The following is a 20,170-nucleotide window of genomic DNA, read 5'->3' as shown; positions in this document are numbered from 1 at the left end:
TGTGTAAATGGAGCAATGAGCCAACTAAATAGCGGACCATGTACAAGGGGCTGAATAGACAATTCTTGCTCCTATTAACACTATAGTAACCTTATATTGCAAGGATCATTGCTTTATCATTAAAACCCATTTGCTGCACCAATCTCTTCTTACCTGTCCTATTCCCAGGTGAGCTTCTGTCTTCACCAGAGATCCTTGGAGCACGTGGGACTTTGGCAGACTTGGGTGTTCCGGTGAAGACTTTGATGGTGGTGGGAGCTGACGACTGCACGGTCGCAGGAATTATTTGGACAGCTGAAAAGAAAGCATCAAGTTTAAAAAGAGAGCTGCATCAGGCAGATGGTGCACAGAACCTCAATCCTACTATTCCTGGCAATGCTTAACTCACAAAACGAAATCCATAATTTACAGAACTGTGTTCGTTCATTACAAAGACACCAGACAAGGTACTTAAATTCCAACAGCGCTTTCCCTTTCAGCAGCACAATGCAGAAACTCTTATAAAAATCGACAACGTCTGTCACACGTCAAAGAATAAAAAAGCGTCTTCGTGACCTGGAGCTGAAAATTTACAAGCAATCTTCCAATCTTACTTCACTAAAGAACAATCAAAGTCTGAATGACCCCAGGCAGTGCTTACTTACAGAAAGTAGACTGTGGCCTTAGAGGCACAGGATGCTTTAAACACAGGTTCACCGTAGCAGAATAACATACTGTATGGTATATGGTAAAACACTACTATTATTACAAACAATACATTACATTCCGAGTGTTGCTGCACAGTATTTTTGCCATTCGGCGCAATTGCTTGTGCTTATTCTTGAGTTGCCTCCTCTCCAGCTTTATCTCATCCCATCATCATACCTTTATCCACTTAAATGGTACACTCTGCTACCATACATAGAATACACAGCACAGAAACAGGCCATTTGGCCCAACTGGGCCAGGCCAGTGTTTATGTTCCACTTGAGTCTTCTTGCATTTTTCTTACATTTCACTATTAGCATAACGCTCTATTCCCTCCTTCCTCATGTGCTTATCTCATTTCTTCTTAAATGCATCTATACTCTTCACCTCAACTATTCCTTGTGGCATCAAGTTACGCATTCTCACCAATCTCTGGGTAAAGGAATTTCTTCTGAATTCCCCAAGTGATTTCTTGATGGCTATCTTATTCTGATGGGCTCTAGCTTTGCTCTTTGTCACAAGTGTAAATACTCTCTGTAGCTATTGGATTTATTCGGCCTTATACTAGAACATTCGTTTAATTTTTTTTAAAAAGCAAAATTCAAGACTAAGCTGCAATTTATCAAAAGAAACACCACGCTCAAGGGTCATGTACTCTTTCCAAAAGGTTCACTTGGAAGCATTCCACAAGGGGAGGCTCACGGTGCTTTAAAATAAACTTGCTGCTTGCAACAATATTCAACAGATTGAACAAGTGACAACATTTGAATCCAAGCCAGACTGATGCAATAAAAGTCTGATCTCGATTTTGGCTCCAAGGGATGTGCGTGAAACTAGACTCAACTCATTTTCAGTGAACATAAATAACCATCTCAAGGGATCGCTGTGGCACAACAGCCTAACCATTTCCACATATACCACAGCTACAGTTGTGTGCAAACACCTTGTCTGAGCAATAGCCCAAGCCTAGATTTCTGGTTTTCATGGTAAACTGGAAGGACTAATTTAATGTGATCCTCAAACACCAAAAATACCATAATCTCATGTAACACAAAGAGGTCTCAGTAGTCATATACACATGGGGCCAAATATAAAAATGGTGGAAATGCAAAATGTAGCCCCCAAAATACCTCAAAATCCTATTACAATAAAAACACAATACAGTCTTAAGCTATGAACTAGAAAATAACAAATCACCAGCAAATTTAAAAGCCTTACTCAGAGAGTCATTAACATGGTTGATGGTAGTTGAAAGCCTGTGAAAATCAATACAGAACCATTGTAAAACATGGCTGCGCATTGATCAAATGAGCAGAGGGAGGGTAATCATGAGTTAAAGATTTAAATAAACAACAGATGCTCTTTCTAATGTGGAAAGCACTTGAGTCAAGTACTCACGTTGGTCAATGGTGACGGTTGCTATTTCACCTGTGTGCTCCTGGCTTGCTAACACGTCTGGAAGGCAGAAATAGGCTTCATTCATTCATTTATCAAAGCATTTTAATCTCATTCTATAGAAACATCTGCCAAAGTAATTCATTATACCCCCAAACACAAAATTAAATTCTGTTATGGGTACAAGATTTTAATTAATTAGTGAAAGCGTTAGCTTCAATCACAGCTCTGTGCTGAGTTCTGTGCTCAGCCAGGGAGACGGAGAAGCTGGAATTAGGGTCAACAGTTCAATGTGGATACTTACGGGTGGGGCAGGGGGTACTAAGGGGCAGCAGGGGTGATGGAGGTGAAGAACCAGTCAGGGTCAGGGGACAGGGAAATACACGTTTTTTAGTACACTTGCACATCTATTTGACAGTAGGTCCCAAATCTGCAACCTGCACCACCCAGAAGAACAAGGGCAACAGGGTATAGGAACACCATTGCTTTCAAGTTCCCCTTGAAGTCACAGTACCAGACTTGGACAAAACATCACTCTTTTTTTGTTGTTGTTGGATCAAAATCCTGGAACTGTCTATTTAGTTAGGAATATGGGAGTAAGTTTGCCACACTGACTGCAATGATTCAAGGCAGCGGTTCAGCACTACCTTCTTAAGGGGAAATCAGGGATGGATAGAAATGTTGGCCATGCCAGCAATGCCCATTTTGCAAGGATGGATTCAAAACATTTTGCACGCATGTTTGACAAGACCAGGATTAGCTGTGGTGCTATCCACACACAATGGCCAGTCTACAAAATGCTGTCGGGCTTCTGTAGGGAGAACTCCAGCATCCAGCGTGTGAGACGCTACTGAGCTGGGGCAGGGTCAGGCTCAGTGGCAACACCTGAATTTGGAAAACCTGTCAACATCATGGCCTCTGTTCTTCCATCTTTTTCTTGTATTAGCGGCAAAAACGATTATTCAAAACTAAACATTGGGCAATGGGCAACAGAGTGAGAAAAAAATAAATGGGACAAAATAGAAAGGGAACAAAAATCTGAACTTAGTGGAAAGAAACTGGAGGAAAAAGTGGAGGTGAAACATGTTTGTGGCTAAAAGCAGGACAGGTACAGCTAATGTGGGGTTTGTGTCAATTTGGTTAAACAATTTGAAGTGACACAATCTGACTCTCTTTCAAAGAAAGTTCATTGATCAAAATTCTAATTTTCAGTCATCTGACAAAAACACTCATTACACTGAGATTTACTCACATTTCCTTAGTAATTCTAAATGGCTCCACAGAATTTCTCCTTTTGGTACTCTCTGCAGGAATTCTTCCTGGCTGAGGCCACACAGGTCTTTCCCCAGAATGTTCAGATCCTTCACATCCACGTCAATCATGGCGAACTCCTTCATTACCCACACGGCCCAATGCAACACCTGGTCCACTGACCACTGAATTGGATCTAAAACAAGAAAAAAAATACATACAACCAGATGAAACGCATGTAGAAAGGTGTCAGTTCTCGGAACGTTCTATTTAAACGCACAGCTTTTGAGGAGCTATTTTGTACATAATCTCTGCAACTATAACACAGCTCAGAGAATAGCCAATGATTGGTGAGAACGGTGGAGATATTGTAAGTGGAACCGTTGAAAGTTTTGCGAGGGAGGGAGGGGAGAGCCATGGCACAAAAGAAGAGCTCAGATGAAGCTCTACACACACCGGGGAGAGGAGTAAAAAAAAAAAAAATTCTTAAATTAGCTAGATAGAAACGTCAGCTTCAAGGCGCAAAGGCTCTCCTACAAGTAGTGGGAAAGTTTTTGATGAAAACAAAAAGCGAAAATATAGCAGTAACACCAGGTATATTCTGCACCACAGCCAGTGTGACGGAAGTGGGGTTTGTGTAAACTGAGGATAGATTCGCGAAGGATTTCCTCCCCATATACAAGTGGCCTCCTGCCCAACATGCCAGCTTCGGAATAAATCCACCACTACGCATGGTCAGTAATTCTTCACTAACAACGCTGTGGGTGGCACTTAATCCAGGCGACAGGAATCTCACCCATTGGTTCCAGAGCAGGAGAGAGCACTGCTTCGCCTCCTTTGGGGAAGGCCAGTCATGTTAAGTTTCAGTCAGGATCAAGGACCTGGGCGGGGACGATATCCAGAGAGGCGATGGAAGCTGCCGGTAATGCATCCATCAGAGGCCAAGGATTGACGAGAGACCCCAGGCCAAACATGAGCGAGAGCAGGATGTGGGTTGCGGGGGCAGGGAGGCTGAAAAGAAAGGGCAGGGCCATGGCTCTCAGCAGGCACTTTACTTTCCAACACTGGGTCCCTCAACTAGGCACTGTGTGTCTTTGACTGAGGGCCTCTCCTGGGAACCCGCATTTCAGGTTGCCTGCATGGTGACAGCCCTGCCTGCCACTGGTTGAATACCCAGTTATGGTGCTCAATTGGCATCAGGGTGGGAAGGAAATCCATGAGCCTTCCCACCCTGGGCTTAACTTGGGCAGAAGCAGAAAGGAGGCTGATGCATCAAGGGAGGGCAGTAAATTCTACTCTGTGGGCATACCTGCGCCACATGGACTGCAGCAGTTCAAGAAAATGGCTCGCCACTAACTTCTCAACGGCAATCGGGGCTGGACAATAAATGCTGATCTTGCCAGCTATGTTCACATCCCAAGAAGGAATAAAAATAATGGGAATGAAACCAACAAAGCATTTTGAACTTTGTGACTTTTAAGCTGGAGGTGGCACTGGTATTGTCACCAGACTAGCAATCCAGAGACTCAGGGTTCGAATCCCATCACTGCAGTTGGAGGAATTTGAATTCAATAACAGAAAAAATCTGGAAATAAAAGTCCAAATGATGACCACGGAATCACTGTTGATTGCCAGGAAAAACCCATCTGGTTCATTAATGTCCTTTAGGGAAGGAAACCTGCTGTCCTTAGCTAGTCTGGCCTACATGTGACTCCAGACCAACAGCAATGTGGTTAACTCTTAACTACCCTCTGAAATGGCCTAGCAAGCCACTCAGTTGTATCAAACTGTTAAAGAGTCTAAAATGAATGAAACCGTGGGACCATCAGGCATCAGCCTAGGCACTGGAAACGACAATGGCAAACTCAGCCCTGTCAATGCTGCAGTCTTCCTGGCTAACATTTGGGGGGGTTGTGACAAAATTGGGAGAGCTATCTCACAAACTAGTCAAGCGACAGCCTGACATGTGATTCCATGAAGATGACTATCTTACAGATAATGTCCCAGACACCGACACCACCATCAGCATCCCTGGGTATGTCCTGTTCCACCGGCAGGACAGACACAGCAGAGGTGGCGGCATAGTAGTATACAGTCGGGAGGGAGTTGCCCTGGGAGTCCTCAACCTTTACTTCGGACCACATCAAGTCTCGTGGCATCAGGTCAAACATGGGCAAGGAAATTTTTTCCCTGATTACCATGGACCGATTCCACCCCCCGCCTCAGCTGATCGATCAATACTCCACCATGTTAAAATGCGCTTGGAGGAAGCACTGACGGTGGCAAGGACACAATGTATTTTGGGTGCGGGACTTCAACGTCCATCACCAAGAGTGGCTCAGTAGCATCAGTACAGACCGAACTGGCTGAGTCCTAAAAGACATAGTTGCTAGACTGGGTGAGCGAACCAACAAGAGGGAAAAACATACTTGATCTCATTCTCACCAACCTACCTGCTGTAGGTGCATCAGTCCACAACAGTATTGGTAGGAGTGACCACTGCACTATCCTTGTGGAGACAAAGCCCTGTCTTCACACTGAGGATACCCTCCATTGTGTTGTATGGCAGTACCACTGTGCTAAATGGGATAGATTTTGAACAGATCTAGCAACTCAAGACTGGACATTCGTGGGGCACTATGGACCATCAGCAGCAGTAGAACTGTACTCAACTACAATCTGTAACCTCATGGCCCAGCATATCCCCCACTTTACCATTACCACCAAGCCAAGGGGTCAACCCTGGTCCAATGAAGAGTGCAGGAGGACATGCCAGGAGCAGCACCAGGCATACCTAAAAATGACGTGAAGCTACAACACAGGACTACTTGTATGCCAAACAGCATAAGCAGCAAGTGATAAACAGAGCTAAGCAATCCCACAACCAACGGATCAGATCTAAGCTCTACAGTCCTGCCACATCCAGTTGTGAATGGTGGTGGACAATTAAACAACTCACTGGAGGAGGAGGCTCCACAAATATCCCCACCTTCAATGATGGAGGAGCCCAGTACATCAGTGCAAAAGATCAGGCTGAAGCATTTGCAACAATCTTCAGCCAGCAGTGCCGAGTGGATGATCCAGAACTTGCGGCGCCTGAGCCATACTGTTCCAGTACAGTTACAATATCCCGGCTATGGGGAAAATTGCCCAGGTACGTCCTGTACACAAAAAGCAGGTCAAATCCAACCCAGCCAATTACCGCCCCATCAGTCTACTCTCCATCACGTGAACTGATGGAAGGGGCATCAACAGTGCCATCAAGCGGCACCTGCTTAGCATAACCTGCTCATTGACGCCCAGTTTGGGTTCCGCCAGGGCCACTCAGCTCTTGACCTCATTACAACCTTCGGTCATACATAGATAAAAGAGTTGAACTCCAGAGGTTAGGTGAGACGGACTGCCCTTGACATCAAGCCAGCATCTGACATAGTGTGGCATCAAGGAGTCCTAATAAAACTGGAGTCAATGGGAATCAGGGGAAAAACTCTCCGCTGGTTGGAGTCATACCTAGCACAAAGGAAAATGGTCGTAGGTGTTGCAGGTCAATTATCTCAGTTCCAAGATATCACTACAGGAGTTCCTCAGGGTAGTGTCCTCGGTCCAACCATCTTTAGCTGCTTCATCAATGACGTTCCTTCTATCATAAGGTCAGAAGCGTGGATGTTCATTGACAATTGCACATGTTCAGCATCATTTGCAACTCCTCAAATACTGAAGCAGTCCATGTCCAAATCCAGCAAGATGTGGTCAATATCCAGGCTTGGGTTGAGAAGTGGCAAGTAACATTTGTGCCACACAAGTACCAAGCAATGACTATCTCTAACGAGAGAGAATCTAACCACCGTCCCTTGACATTCAGTGGCATTATCATCATTGAATCCCCCACTATCAACATCCTGGGAGGGTTACCATTGACCAGAAACTGAACAGGACTAGCCGTATAAATACTGTGGCTACAAGAGCAGATCAGAGGCTAGGAATCCTGTGGCAAGTAGCTCACCTCCTGGACTCCCCAAAGCCTGTCCACCATCTACAAGGCATAAGTCAGGACTGTGATGGAATACTTTTCATTTGCCCAAAACTCCAAAGGTTTGACACCATCAGGATAAAGCAGCCTGCTTGGTTGGCAACTCATCCATTCCCTCCAACAATGATGCACAGTGGCAGCAGTGTGTACCATCTGCAAGATGCACCGCAGGAACTCACCAAGACAGCACATTCCAAACCCACAACCGCTACCATCCAGATGGACAAGGGCAACAGACACATGGGAACATCACCACCTGGAAGTTCCCCTCCAAACCACTCACCGATCTGACTTAGAAATATATCGCCACTGATTCACCGTCGCTTGGTCGAAAACTTGGAACTCCCTCCCTAACAGCAGTTTGTGTGTACCTACAGCCCATGGACTTCAGCGGTTCAAGGCGGCAGCTCAGCACACCTTCTCAAGGGCAATTAGGAATGGGCAATAAATGCTAGCCTAGCCAGTGATGCCCACATCCCATAAATGAGTAATAAAAATAAAAAATTTGATGCGAGCATCTGCTATGATACACTGATTAGAAAGTGAGACATGAAGTCATTTAGCAAATTGGTGAGAACCTGGTGTTCTGGCCTGGACTGTTAAAATCTTGTGACTTTATCTCCCTAGTCTTAACAACATGGGGATAAAAAAAATGTATATATTGTCAAGAGATGGAGACAAAACTGGCAAAATTTCCACAATTGCTGACTGTGACACTTGGAAAGATAGGTCATGTTGTAGAGGTCGAGGACATGCAGCTGATGGTAATGAGTCATTGTGGGAATTGCTGAAACTCTTACATGGCTTTTAGAAAGAGAAGTGAACAAATACAAGCATTTTCTCAATTGATGGTTTGGCTCTAATCCCCCTTTTCCTTCCCCAGCCAAGTGGTTGACTCACTGACACCCAGGGAGCCATATGCCAGCAGTCATCATTTGATACTGCACTCAACTGGCCATTATTTGCCTGCCTCAGCTGTGAGTGTCAACAGACCATTTAACTAGGAGAGGCTGTATAGCAGAGCTTGATCCTATCTTCAAATACGTTTTCAGTGGCAGTTTCTTGCTTGCAAGTGAAATGGAGAACCCATGGACATTTCCTAGTCCTAGTCTGGGGCAATGAGACCAAATGAAACATCTCGATCCTGGTTAATGTTAGCCAGCTCAATGAAACAACTCTTGGGGTGGGGGTCATGTAGAGAAAAGAAAACAACAATGTAATGCTTCAGTCAAATAGTGTAACACATTTAAACAGTAATGCACTCTGCCTGAGTGCCAGGATATGGATTAATGTTGCATTTCCCACCAGACAGAGGGCTCTTGACCTCAATTCGGATGTTGTAATAGAGTTGGAAGTGAAAGGTGGATGCTTTCTCACAAGGCTAAAATTGGGAGTCAGATAGTCCTATTATCCATCTATCACCGCTTGGGGCAATGGCCAGAAAACAGATTTCCAACCCAATTCCTTGGCCAGGGAAACAGCATGAATTTAGGAAGAGGAAGAAGGGAGGACAGGAAGAAAAATCTAGCAAAGGAAAATTTTACAATGGCGACCATAAATAACTCCAGATATCAGTTGACTTATGAGCTGCCTCCTGTAAAATGTTTACAGTCAGTTAGTATTGAAAACTTTACTACATTAAAGGTGGTGTTTAAATTCAAGTTGTTGCTGCTGTTCTGGTATTTTATTCTAAATAATAAATACTGCCAAGAAGAAATCAAAGTGAATGCAAAGTGAAAATTGCTAAACTAGTAATTGCTAAATTAGTAAGGAGTTTTTGCATAATGGAGGAAATGTTCACATTATAGGGGCAAAGTAAAGGCAGCTCTACTTTGTTTTTGTTTTTAATTCTTTCATATAGTGTCTGTTCGTTGTAAGATCCTGCTCCAAAGGAATTTGGACAGGTTATGCCTGGATTGCAGCAGGAAACTACCTCTAAATTGCCAGTTTTATTCAGAAAGCCCCTGCACATCTGATACTGAAATAGAAAATTCTTAAGCTAGTATATTAGTAAGGAGTTATTGCAGAATGGGGACAATGTTCACATTATAGGGGTAAAGTAAAGGCAGCTCTGCTTTGTTTTTAATTCTTTCATGAGATGTTAGCGTTGTAGGCTAGGCCAGCATTTGTTGCCTTCCCAAATTGCTCGAGTTAGGTTGTGGTGGAGAGATGCCTTTTAGAATTACTGCAGTCCACAGGGTTTAGGAACAGCCACATTGTTGTTAGGAAGGGATTCCAGCATTTTGATCCAGTGACAGTAGAGAAATAGTGAGATAGTTCTAAGTCAGGATGGTGTGTGGCTTGGAGGGGAACTTACAGGTGTTGTGTGCCCCATGCATCAGCTGTCCTTGTCTTCTTAGGTGCTAGAGGTCGCAGATTTGGAAGATGCTGCCGAAGGAGGCCTGGCGAGTGCATCGTTTAGATGGTACACACTGCTGCCACTGAGCATCAGTAGTGGAGGGAGTGAAGGTTTAAGGTGGTGAAAGGGGTGTTGATCAAACGGGCTGCTTTGTCTTGAACAGTGTCAAGCTTCTCGAGTGTTATTGGCTCTTTGCTCATCCAGGCAAATGGACAATATTCCATTGCAGACCCTACTTGTGCCTTGCAGATAGTGGACAACTTTGTGGAGACAGAAACTGTGTTACTCTCCACAGAACTCCCAGCCTCTGACCTGCTCTTGTAGCCACAGTAACAGTCCAGTTTAGTTTCCGGACAAGGGTAACCCCCAGGATGTTGATTGTAGGGAATTCAGTGTCATTGAATGTCAAGGGAAGGATGGTTAGATTTTCTCTTGTTGGAGATGGTCATCGCCTGTGATGTGGTGTGAAAGTTACTTGGGCAAGTACCATAGTTCATGGCGTGCGGGAGGGCCCATCTCTGTTCGCCAGTCGCCATGCACAACCTGATCTAGGTGCACAGGCCTTAAATTCCCACACATCTCCTTGGCAACAGGCCCATATTGCCTGCTTGGTCTTATGCACCCACATACAAGGTGAGTAGAACCTAAATATGTATTTCCTAGCTGAAAAATTGAGGCCAACTCCCAATGTGAGTATAGGCCTAAACATGCATTAATTAGCTGAAAAATGGAGGGTCAACTTATATGCTGAGTATAGGCCTGAGCTTGCTTCTTGTCACTGAAAAACCAAGGTCCTCTTATATGCTGTGTCGACTTCTACACCACAATCTAGGGCATCCAATTTGGAATGCTCGAATTAGGCACTGAAATCCCCAAAACAGAAAGATTTCCATGCCCCAGCAATTGATGTCTCACCTTGATCCAGCAAGGCATTTAAAAAAACATAAACACAGCAAATTTATACATCTCAGGAATGTGAGACCAACAGTCGTTTGGTAGTATGGAACTTAAGTACTGCTGGAAAAAAAAAGACCAAGTTTTTCGTCTGGCACTCATCATGACACTTCGCAAGAATACCAACATAAGGGGAAAACAACAATTTATACAGTATGAGAAGAGTGCTGATTGGTTGGCTAGTAGACTCTGATTGGTGGAGGCGGTTGCCAAGAAGAAAGCATCAATTGATGGTGACTGAGAGTTAACTGCCAAGCAGAGTTTGAGTCCTAGCAAAACTGGAGTCAATGGGAATCAGTGGGAAAACTCCATTGGTTGGAGTCATACCTAGCACAAAGGTAGGTGGTTGTGGAGGTCAATTATCTCAGCTCCAGAACATCACTGCAGGAGTTCCTTAGGGTTGTGTCCTTGTGTCACCATCTTCAGCTGCTTCATCTATGACCTTCCTTCCATCACCAAGGCAGGGATGTTTGCTGATGATTGCACAATGTTCAGCACCATTTGCAACTCCTCAGATGCTGAAGCAGTCCATGTTCAAATGCAGCAAGGATTCTTAGCCCCTGACCTGGTCTTATAGAAAACAGTATTTATATCACTGGTCCAGTTTAGTTTCTGGTCAATGGTATCCCCCAGGATGTTGACAGTGGAGGAATTCAGCGATGGTAATTCCAGTGAACGTTAAGGGGCGATGGTTAGATTTTCTCTTGTTGGAGATGATCATTGCCTCGCACTCCTGTGGCACAAACATTACTTACCACTTATCAGCCCAAGTCTGGATATTGTCCAGGTTGTGCTGCATTTGGACATGGATTGCTGTCACTGATCCACTGTCGCTGGGTCAAAATCCTGAAACTCCCTCCCTAACAGCACTGCGGGTGTACCTACACCACAGGGACTGCAGCGGTTCAAGGCGGCAGCTCATCACCACCTTCTCAAGGGCAATTAGGGATGAGCAATAAATGCTGGCCTAGCCAGCGACACCCACATCCTGTAAATGAATTAAAAAAAAAAATTGGTCAAGGCATTGCCCTGAGGAATGAGCCAGCAAATGGCTGCCACTTATTTTGTTTAGCTGAAACAGGTGCAATGTGTGTACATGTTCTTTCTGCCTGCAAAGAACAGGGCTTGAGATATGTAGCTTCCAGTATATGCAAATGCATTACACTGACAATTTTAAATTGGCATCTGCATAATTCTTAGCACAATGAGGGATATTTAGCAATCACGGAATCACATCTAATGTTGGACACTGAGTTTTGGGTTTTTACAACCACCGACTGGTTAGGTTCAGTCTGTACCTTGCCCGTTGTGAACAGCAGCTGGGACATGCTGCTTGATACAATCCGCTGGATTTGGGATGTACGGCCCACATACCTAGCATCACATTGGCACTGAAATTCAGATACCACATATTCATTTGTGTGATAGACAGAATGTCTTTTTGACTTGATGGCAGCATCCTGTTAGTGGTAAATACCACTTGTGTTGCTACTGCATAGTAGCATCGTGAAACAGCTAGCTTCACCTGTTGCTCAAACTTTGAGATACCTTGCCCTTCCAGGGTAACCTGGGGTAGACTGGGCATTTTTCAGGGCTGAAAATGACGGCCTTAGGCCCGTTTGTGAGTTTGCGTGATATAGAGCGCGAATTGACCTGATCAGGTTGGCCACTCTCCCCCAGGATGCCTTTGATGTGCCCTATTTCAGCATCAAGCTTGCCTGGTGAGCAAATGACTTTGTCCCTATTTACAAGGTTGCTGACAAGACCAATCATATAACGCGTGAAACTGTAAGAATCCTAATGCGTACATTAACCCGTGAAGGTAAGCTTGCGGTAGACCGTGGAAGAGAACCCCCTGATAGATTTCTCAACTGGTACATCAAGGAAGGGGAGTTCACTTGACTGCTCCATTTGATACCACATGGAGTAGTTGAGGATAATAGCAGTGATGGGAAACTAAAGAAGAATTGAGAAAGAAATAGACGGATAGATTAATAGAGTGTAATGAGGTAAGGTGGGAGAAGGTTCATGTGCAACATAATCACCAGCATAAACCAGTTGGGCTGAGTGTCCTGTTGCTGTGCTGTACATTCTACTTATATATAATTAAGTAAAGTCAGTTCCATACCATATGGTATTCCGAGATGCTCCTGCTCTTTCCGATAACCCTCGAGGGCTGCAGCCCATCGTGTCACTTGCTCAGAAGTCTCGTCTGGAATCGCTGTCAGTTGCTTTGAGCCGTCCAACGTTATCACTTGTGCTTCCTCCACAAGCTGGGCCTCGGCACCTGCTTGATGTGTTGCATCGGGGTCGATAACGACCTCAACCGTTTCAACAGGCTTAACAATCTCTAGGATGTTCAGCTTTGGTTCCACTCCTGCTGAAGGTAACAACACTTAAACAAAAGTAATCTTCTCATTATAAATACAAATTGCAAAACCATTGTGATAGTGTGATCAAGTTTCCGTTGTAGATTTGGTCCACCTGGCACACATCATCTGCTACGTCATAACAAGCGTAGGTAGCCAAATCACTAAAAGTAGTGACACGAGTTAATAAGGCCATAAAAATAACGAAGTTTGAGGGACCATTTCTAGAGAGACGGATTAAACTTGTATAAAACCTCAGATAGAACTCACTTGGGGTGGTCTAACAATTCTAGTCTCCATATTACACAAAGGATAGAGGCGCACAGGAGAAAGCTGAAGAAAGATATACAAAGTTATTACCAGTACCGAGAGGTTTCACATGTATCAGGAAAGGCTGAACAACTGGGGCTCTTATCACCTCGAGAAGGCTGAATTATGAAAGGGTTTGATAGGTTAGACATAGGTAACATGTTTCCGTTTGTGGGGGAGATATCAAAACTAGGGGCCATAAATATAAGTAGTCACCAATAAATCACAAGGGAACGTGAGGAACTTCTTTATTCAGAAAGTGGCGAGAATGTGGAACAAGCTACTGCAAGAATAACTGAAGTGAATAGCATAGATGCGTTTAAGAGGAAGTCACGCAAGGTAGAAAGGAATAGGATACATTGATGGGCTTAAATGAAGGGTGGGAGGAGACTCTTGTCGACCAGTGGGGCTGAATGGCCTGTTTCAGTGCTGTATATTCAATACAGGAAGAACAGTAGTTTTATCCCAGGAAAGCATCAAGCTCAGTTTCTGGTTTAGGCCAAGCTAATTGATCTCATCCAGGACTTCTGCAGAACAATTGCTATTGCCTCAGTGCTCCTGGGCTAGGCAGTGGGAGACTAAACAAATGGCGATTGTAAAAATTCATAGCCTACAGGGAAAAGTCTGGAAAGCTGCTTTTACATCTGTGTTAGTGCGGTCTGGTTTTTTTTTGGGTCTTCCTGGCAGCAGCCTTGGCAAACCCAGCAAATTTAAATTGGGGCTGTCACCAGCAGTGGCATCAGTGTCCCATTTCTACAGGATTATAGGTGGGCTAAGATGCAATTCTGATCACACTCCTCATGCAAGTCCAGTAATGCTCCAGACAGCTGGACGGAGGAGTGCGATGGGGAGGCGGAGAGCAAACAAGTAAAAGGGAAAAAAAAAAACGCAATCCGGGAACATGCCAATAAATTTCTGATTAGGCTCCCTACAATCAGTCTAGTTAGGTCATGTTTCCTGAATAGGAAAAATATGCCTGTTCTTAGGCCTTGAACACAGCATGCAATGCAAGGTCAAGCTGTTCTAAGATTTAGACCAAGCTTACCTTGTCTGGAAATGACTTCCACGCTGAGTTGAACAGTGCCATCAGTTTTCACTCCTTGGTCAAATAAACTGCGGTTAGGATCCAGCTATAACAGGAGGCAGACAAAGCATGAAACGTTATTAGGTTCAAAGGACATCCCAAATCTAATTCATTAGATATGATTCTACTGCAGAAGGAAAAGTTGATGGTTGTATAGGTTGAAGCTAGTAATGAACTAGAGGCAGAGAACTACTGTCCACACTGTAAAAGCAATTGCACCTGGAGTACTCTCTGATGGAAAGGGGACATTAAGCTTCTTAAAACATTCAGATATAAAACAAGTTGCTGTTACTTTTTCTCCTATCTCCACCCAGCAACAGACAAATTTAACGAAGGATGCTTACTAAAATAATTAGAAGCATTCAAGTTTACAGCACTGAAGGAGACCATTTGGCCCACTGTGTAAGTACTGGCTCTCTACTAAAGCAATCCCATACTAATTCTTCTGCGCTGCTGTCTCCCCATAACCCTTTATTTTCTGATGCTTCAAATATTTATCCGCTTTTCCCTTAAAAAATACAATGGTCTCTTCCTCAGCCGCACCCTATAGCAAAGTATCCTGTGGTCCATTAACCCTCTGTGTAAAATTTCTCTTCAAATTTCTCCTCACTCTAACAATTTTAAATTGATGATCTCTGATCACTAACCATAGTAAATAGTCCTTTGCTATTCACTTCGTCAAAATCCTTCATAACTCAGGGAAGGATGTCTGTTCTTACCCGGTCTGGCTTTTATGTGATTCCACATTTGGTTGTATAAGCTTGGGCAATAAATGCTGGCCTTGCCATCCTATAGACAAATTAAAAATACATGCGATGGAAGGTGCTAATTTAGGGTTGTAGGACTAGAGCAGGAAGTTAAGGGTGGTAACAAACTCAGTCAAAGAAGTTTTGAGCAAGTGTTGAATTGCAAAAGGAGACTGCAAGAGATATAGGTAGATTGTAGGAGCTTTTTTTTTATTATTCTTTCATGGGACGTTTACACCACTGGTGAGAAGAACATTTTGTTGCTCATCCTAATTGCCCTTGAACCGAGTGGCTTGCTATGCCATTTCAGAGGGCAGTTTAGAGTTAACCATATTGCAATTGATCTGGAACAGGCCAGACCAAGTAAGGACGGCAGATTTCTTTCCCTGAAGGGCATTAGTGAACCAAATGGGTTTTTACAACAATTGTGATGATGAGAGTTCCACGGTCTCCTTTACTAAGAATAACTTTTAATTCCAGATGTATTAATTGAATTTAAATTCCACCAGCTACCATGGTGGGATTTGAGCCCTTGTCCTCACAGCAATAGCTTGGGCTTCTGGATTGCCAATCCAGTGACATTACAATTAAGCCACCATCACCCGTATAATGTTATGGCTGAAGTCTCAGGCTCCGATACTGGAGCAGAGGAAGCACAGAGTTTGAGGTGTGCTAGGGTTGGAAGAAGCTTTTAATGGTCTTGATGGAGATGATGATGATTCAGACATAGGTCTGCTGGGAAGAGGAGGAGCCAAATGAAGTCAGCAAAGGTGAGGTGTTTGGAATTTAAAACTTAGTAAAGGACAGGATCTATGAGCATCAGGTTCCTATATTAGTCAAAAGTGTAACATTTCCCACATGACATTTTATTTAAAACTAGACTCCTTTCACTTTCCTTTTGATCGCCCTGGGTTATGTGCTGACAGTGGCGAAGGGGAGGGCAAGTGGCTCTCAGCCTCTATCCACAGCTCTTTGAAGCAAAATAGTAGGAGAGTACTAGGAATAACTGCAGTGGATAGCACCTGCCGAGGAACACCTAGTGCACACAATACTGCAACATGAACTAGGCGCCCATCAGTGTAGGAAACTGGACAGCCATTTTTCCCCACTGTCATAGCATGCAATGCTTCAAAACATTAATCAAATCTTCTTATTCTTTACCAGAATATCCTGGAGACAAATCTCATGTGCTTCCAAAGAACACTGAAGACGTGGCTCTAACAACTTCTTGAGGTTTCCAACGGGCTCATTGATGTCAATGGACTGGCTCACAAACTCTGCTGTGGTGATGGCTGTCTGCTCTGCAATGCTGAAAAGCAAATAAAAAGGGATAAGAAGCTTTTTGAAAAAGCTTGCTCTATAAATGAACAACTGAGATTGGATCTTTAGAAAAATTTTGTATACCCCTTCCATGTAATAGAAGGAAAACACAGATGTTTGTCGCCAACAACCCATCTAGGGCTTCATCTGTTCATAGAAGGCCATTCAGCCCCTCAATCTGCTCCACCATTCAAATAGATCACAGTTGATTTGTTTCTTAATTTCATTTACCCACTGTGGCTCCATATTACTCGAGATCCTCAACAAACAAAAATCTAACCACACAAAAACAACCAGCACCCACACCCACTCCAAACCCCACCTCATGACCAACCTCTTCCCCACATTCAGAGCCTTTGGGGGAAGAGAATACCAGACTTTTACTATCCTTTAGTATGAGAAAGTGCTTCTTGATTTCACTTCTGAGCGGTCTAGTTCTTACTTTAAGATTATGATCCCCTGTTCTTGATATCCCCCACTTGGAGGGGGGGGGGGGGGGGGGGGGGGGGGGTAGTTTCCTTGCATCTTCCCCTGTCAAATACTTGTAACATTTTGTACACTTTGATCAGATCAAACCTCAATCTTCTACATGCAAGGGAAAATAAGCCAAGTGCTCAGATGTTGGAGTAGGTTACTGAAGGATTAAAAAAACCCTTCAAAGAATACTGCTCACAAAACGGAAGGACTCACATCACATGAGGATATGGGATTGATATTAAAAGGACCTGTAACAAAAAGATGCATGGGAATTTAAATTCAGGATTTTATGGTCAGAGTCCATAGCACAAAATAGCCTCTAAACTTCATACTCAGCTAGCAGTCTAAATCAAGAGACTACTGAGAAAAGCAGAAATATCCCTAATATGATCGGAGGCACAATTCTGAGTTTATGGTAAAGGCTCATTGTTGGGAGCAGAGAAGGAGCTGCACTCTGCATCTAACTGTACACTTGCTCTGTCCCTGCTGATACCCATTGCTAAAAATGCCCCACTTCTCAGCAATAAATGATTCCTTTCCATGCAGTTAAATAAATAATTCTATCCTTCAAAAGAAAATACACAAATCAAAAAAAAGTGACTGAGCAAAAAGAATCCTTGCAACATTCAACCAATTGTACTGAACAATAAACCCATTGAGTGTGTGGGCTCTAGAAACAATTTTCCAGTTTACCTCTCTTCTGTGCAATGCCGCTTCTCCTCGCCATCTATTTCTATTTCTATTTCTGCTGATCTCTTCGTCATGGTTGTGGAATCTGGAACTCACAATCTGCGTTTAAAGTAAAGTAATACACATCTTTCAGCAAAGAAAGCTCCGCACAATTAATCTGAAAAATAAAGCACATGCAACAGGGTTGGGAAGCTGCAGAATTAAATGTTTGCCTGTCAAATGACCAACTTACAGTTTCCTTACCACAACTTTATTTCATTCTCTTGCCCCTCCTCAAGGTGCTGGCTCATGTTGGGTTTAGGCTGCAAGTTTCTCTTTGGTGTCCATTGTTCACACATGGCCATTCATGTACATCTTTCAGATGATATGTTAAACTGAGGCTCTCTAAAGTGAATGTAAAAGATCCTATGGCACTATCTTGAAGAAGAGCAGAGGACAGCTCTCCCTGGTGCCCCGGCCAATATTTATCCCTCAATCAACATCACAAATACAGGTCATTTGGTCATCATCACTTTGTTGCTTGTTAAAGTTTGCAGAGTGTAAAGTAGCTGTTGCATTTCCCATATTATAACAGCGTCTACACCTCAAAAGTACTTCACTGGCTGCAAAGCATTCTGGGTCACCCCGAGGTCGTGAAAGGTGCAATATAAATGCAAGTCTTTCCTTCTGACTCAGAAACATCTGTGGTCTTTTCCGGGTTTGTATGATTTAGTACTGGATCACTTTGCATGTTCGTGCACTGACTTATTCACAGGAGTGGGAGTTGTGCGTAGGTGAGAGAAAACATAAGTGCAAAGATATTTTCAGACAAAGGCAACTGTTCACATTTCTGAAAATTTGAACAAAGTATTGCTTTTACCAGTGTCCTAGACTTGGGGGTGGGGGGTAGCAGGGAGGTGTTTGAGCGCATTTCAGATTGGTCACATGTTTGCTGTTCTACATATTTCCTGATCTACCCTAAGCAAAACAAGAGCAACATTCTCTTTTATGTGTCAAATTGGTGATACATCAGGCAGCTGCTGCTTTTCTTACCAAAAAAATGTTAACGTCATCAGCAACTGGTTTGTCACAAGGGGTTTAAATAAAATTGTTTCAGAATCTATCAATGCCTCGCTGTCTAAAAGCTTTAATTAGTACAGCACTGAGTCACACAGACCAAACAGGTGCATCTAGGGCCGTGAAAGTTACCTGACTTTAGCCAGGCCAGTGTTGAGGCACTTCAACTGGCCTCATTCCCCTGTAATTATGGAGGGAGAAATTAATTGTTTCAATTTCGCCCCAGTTGCAATGTAGAGATTCTCAACTCTTGATTGCCAACGCATTGAAAGTACACACAAATGTGGCCATCTTAAAACTACTTTAAAACAAATCAAAGTTCAACGGGTGAGCAGACTGCACAATGTAAACTAAAAAGTTACTGTGAACTATGATCTTATCAGTTTGGTCTGCCAGAACCAAAAATCTAAATGCAATCTGAGAACACCCCAAACATCCACAATCAAATAACCATCTTTTGGAAAAAAAAATCATTTCTGAGATGTTGGCAACACTAGTAAGGCATTACATATTACCTATTTAATTGTCACATGGGCAATAGCATGGGACAGGGAGTTATGAAGCAGGTCAGGTAGGGATAATTAGTGAACTGATTAAGTTTTTAATGACAATCCAGCAGCCACCACGGATATTTATCTGCTGTTAGCTCAGAAACGGTCAGGTTTACTGAATTCAGTTTCACTACTTGGTACAGGTTGGTGGTTGGAATTTGAATACTCAAGTTTCTGGCTTGCTAGTTCAGTACTATAACTGCTAAGTTACCATAGCTACCTAGCTTCACAAGCTTAAAATAAATGACCACTCAGGTAAGATACATGCATATATTCTCAGCACAAAGGAAGGGGGAGAGAAGGGGGTATACATATACACGAAAATGTCGTATCTTCAGCATGAATTGAAAAGAAAGACTGTCTCGCTATTTAACAAATAAGAGAAACAAATGGTGATGTGTCCATACATATCTAACCTCTCCACTAATGACTACATAGAGTCTGATCTTTAATTGATTACCAACAACTTGCACCTTAGACACCAAACCCACAATCTGGATTTGGAAGTGGCATAACCATGGCCAAAAATCCACCCGATTGCCAGTTTGGTTTTCACATCAATGAGATTAAGACAGACTATATTTTTATGCACCCTCTTACAAATTAGATACCTCCAGGTGTCTATTCAGCATAAATACCCAAACCTGGTACAGAAAACAGTTTTGAATAATTGCGCTACTTGGTCGAGAGAAAAAAAAAATCACTCAAACCTCCTTGGTGATGCATTAAATTTATCCAATGTTTAGCTTAGCAATACAGATCAGAAAATCACAAGTTTGATCTCTATGCTACAATGAGTTAACTGACACTAGTAAGTCTCAACAGTACAGGTACTACAATTAACTACAATATAGCTGGCTTGTTGGAGGTAGGTTGAGGGTTCAGTATGGTG

General features: G+C 43.3%; 1 protein-coding gene across 8 annotated transcripts in view; it reads right to left on the bottom strand.

Annotated features, from left to right (window-relative positions):
- gabpa (GA binding protein transcription factor subunit alpha) overlaps window positions 1–20,170 on the bottom strand; it is a 54,262-nt gene that overhangs the window by 14,874 nt on the left and 19,218 nt on the right. For 3 of the 8 annotated variants that reach the window (XM_041211123.1, XM_041211125.1, XM_041211126.1), the window contains 7 exons: window positions 17,675–17,770; window positions 16,346–16,493; window positions 14,400–14,484; window positions 12,805–13,056; window positions 3,335–3,529; window positions 2,086–2,142; window positions 154–294 (listed from right to left, as the gene is read on the bottom strand). In XM_041211123.1, the coding sequence (XP_041067057.1) occupies window positions 154–294; window positions 2,086–2,142; window positions 3,335–3,529; window positions 12,805–13,056; window positions 14,400–14,484; window positions 16,346–16,493; window positions 17,675–17,745 (949 nt within the window). In that variant the 5' untranslated portion in view covers window positions 17,746–17,770. Of the gene's footprint in view, window positions 1–153; window positions 295–2,085; window positions 2,143–3,334; window positions 3,530–12,804; window positions 13,057–14,399; window positions 14,485–16,345; window positions 16,494–17,674; window positions 17,829–20,170 lie in introns of all 8 variants that reach the window. The other 5 variants (XM_041211124.1, XM_041211127.1, XM_041211129.1 and 2 more) reach the window with 3 other exon arrangements.

The sequence above is a fragment of the Carcharodon carcharias genome, chromosome 18, assembly GCF_017639515.1.
Source record: "Carcharodon carcharias isolate sCarCar2 chromosome 18, sCarCar2.pri, whole genome shotgun sequence".
NCBI lineage: Eukaryota > Metazoa > Chordata > Chondrichthyes > Lamniformes > Lamnidae > Carcharodon > Carcharodon carcharias.
Note: the sequence above shows the minus strand (reverse complement) of the source record. Positions and strands in the feature narration are given on the sequence as shown.